Genomic DNA, 1,074 nt, shown 5'->3' with positions numbered 1-1,074 from the left:
CGCTCTTCCCCAGCTTTGAGGGAGAACAGTCTGGCCAAAAAAGGCCGGTGACCTTCAAAAGCGAGAAGGGAACTCCCTGGCAGAGCACACTGCCAAAGCCTTGGCGAAGCTGGTGGAGGTGATGCGGGCACAGCCCCCCGGCACACCGTGGGTGCCACGAGTGCCGCGGGTGAGCTCGCTCTTAGTCACGCAGCCAAAGTGACACAGCGGCGCGTAGGACGGGATCAGACGGGAGGTGTGGGTGCCGATCTGGGGCTGTCGTTGCTCTTTTTTTTTCCCTGCCCAGGGGAGGTGTCGGCTTCTTGACTTTCCCTCTGTGCTGCCTGCTGGGCATAGAATCGTTTAGGTTGGGAAAGACCCTTACGGTCATCGAGGCCGAGGTCCTGACAGGGCTGGCAGCCCTCCTGTGCGGCCTCGGGCTTCTCCTTCCCCGGCTGCGAGGATCTCTCTCTTTGCAGGATACGCACACTTTGCAGCAGCTGTTGCACAGGAATTGCTCTGGAAGCCGAGACAATGAAGCTGTTGGAGAACTCAAGTTTTGAAGCAATAAACTCCCAGCTGACGGTGGAGACGGGAGATGCTCACATCATCGGCAGGTGAGTGCTGGCAGCTGTCGGGGATGCGGGGCTAAAGTTTTTCCTGAGAACAGCCTCAGAAGGTGTTGTAGTCTGGCGGCAGCAGCAGTCTGTCCCCAGTCCTGTGGAGCAGAGGGGAGATTGCTGCTGACACATAGAGTCATAGAATGGTTTAGGTTGGAAGGGACCTTAAAGCCCATCTAGGTCCCCCCTGCCCTAGGCAGGGACACCTCCCCCCAGCCCAGGTTGCTCCGAGCCCCGTCCAACCTGGCCTTGAACACCTCCAGGGATGGGGCAGCCACAGCTTCTCGGGGCAACCTGCCCCAGGGGATCACCACCCGCACAGACGAGAATTTCTTCCTCAGATCTCACCTAAATCCCCCCTCTCTCAGTGTCAAAGCATTCCCCCCGTTCCCATGGCTGCCCTCCCTGATGCAGAGTCCCTCCCCAGCTCTCCTGGAGCCCCTTTAGGCACTGGAAGGGGCTCTGAGCTCTCCCC

General features: G+C 59.6%; 1 protein-coding gene across 1 annotated transcript in view; it reads left to right on the top strand.

The window, feature by feature from the left end:
* Window positions 1-513: 513 nt before the first annotated feature.
* The window catches only part of MAF1 (MAF1 homolog (S. cerevisiae)), a gene marked incomplete at its 3' end in the record, with an annotated part of 5,249 nt that continues 4,688 nt past the window's right edge, over window positions 514-1,074 (top strand). The window contains exon 1 of the mRNA XM_009887389.1: window positions 514-596. Coding sequence (XP_009885691.1) covers window positions 514-596 — 83 coding nt within the window. The remainder of the gene's footprint in view (window positions 597-1,074) is intronic.

Source organism: Charadrius vociferus, unplaced genomic scaffold, assembly GCF_000708025.1.
Source record: "Charadrius vociferus isolate BGI_N301 unplaced genomic scaffold, ASM70802v2 scaffold2756, whole genome shotgun sequence".
Taxonomy (NCBI): domain Eukaryota; kingdom Metazoa; phylum Chordata; class Aves; order Charadriiformes; family Charadriidae; genus Charadrius; species Charadrius vociferus.
This window is presented reverse-complemented; position numbering and strand designations above follow the sequence as displayed.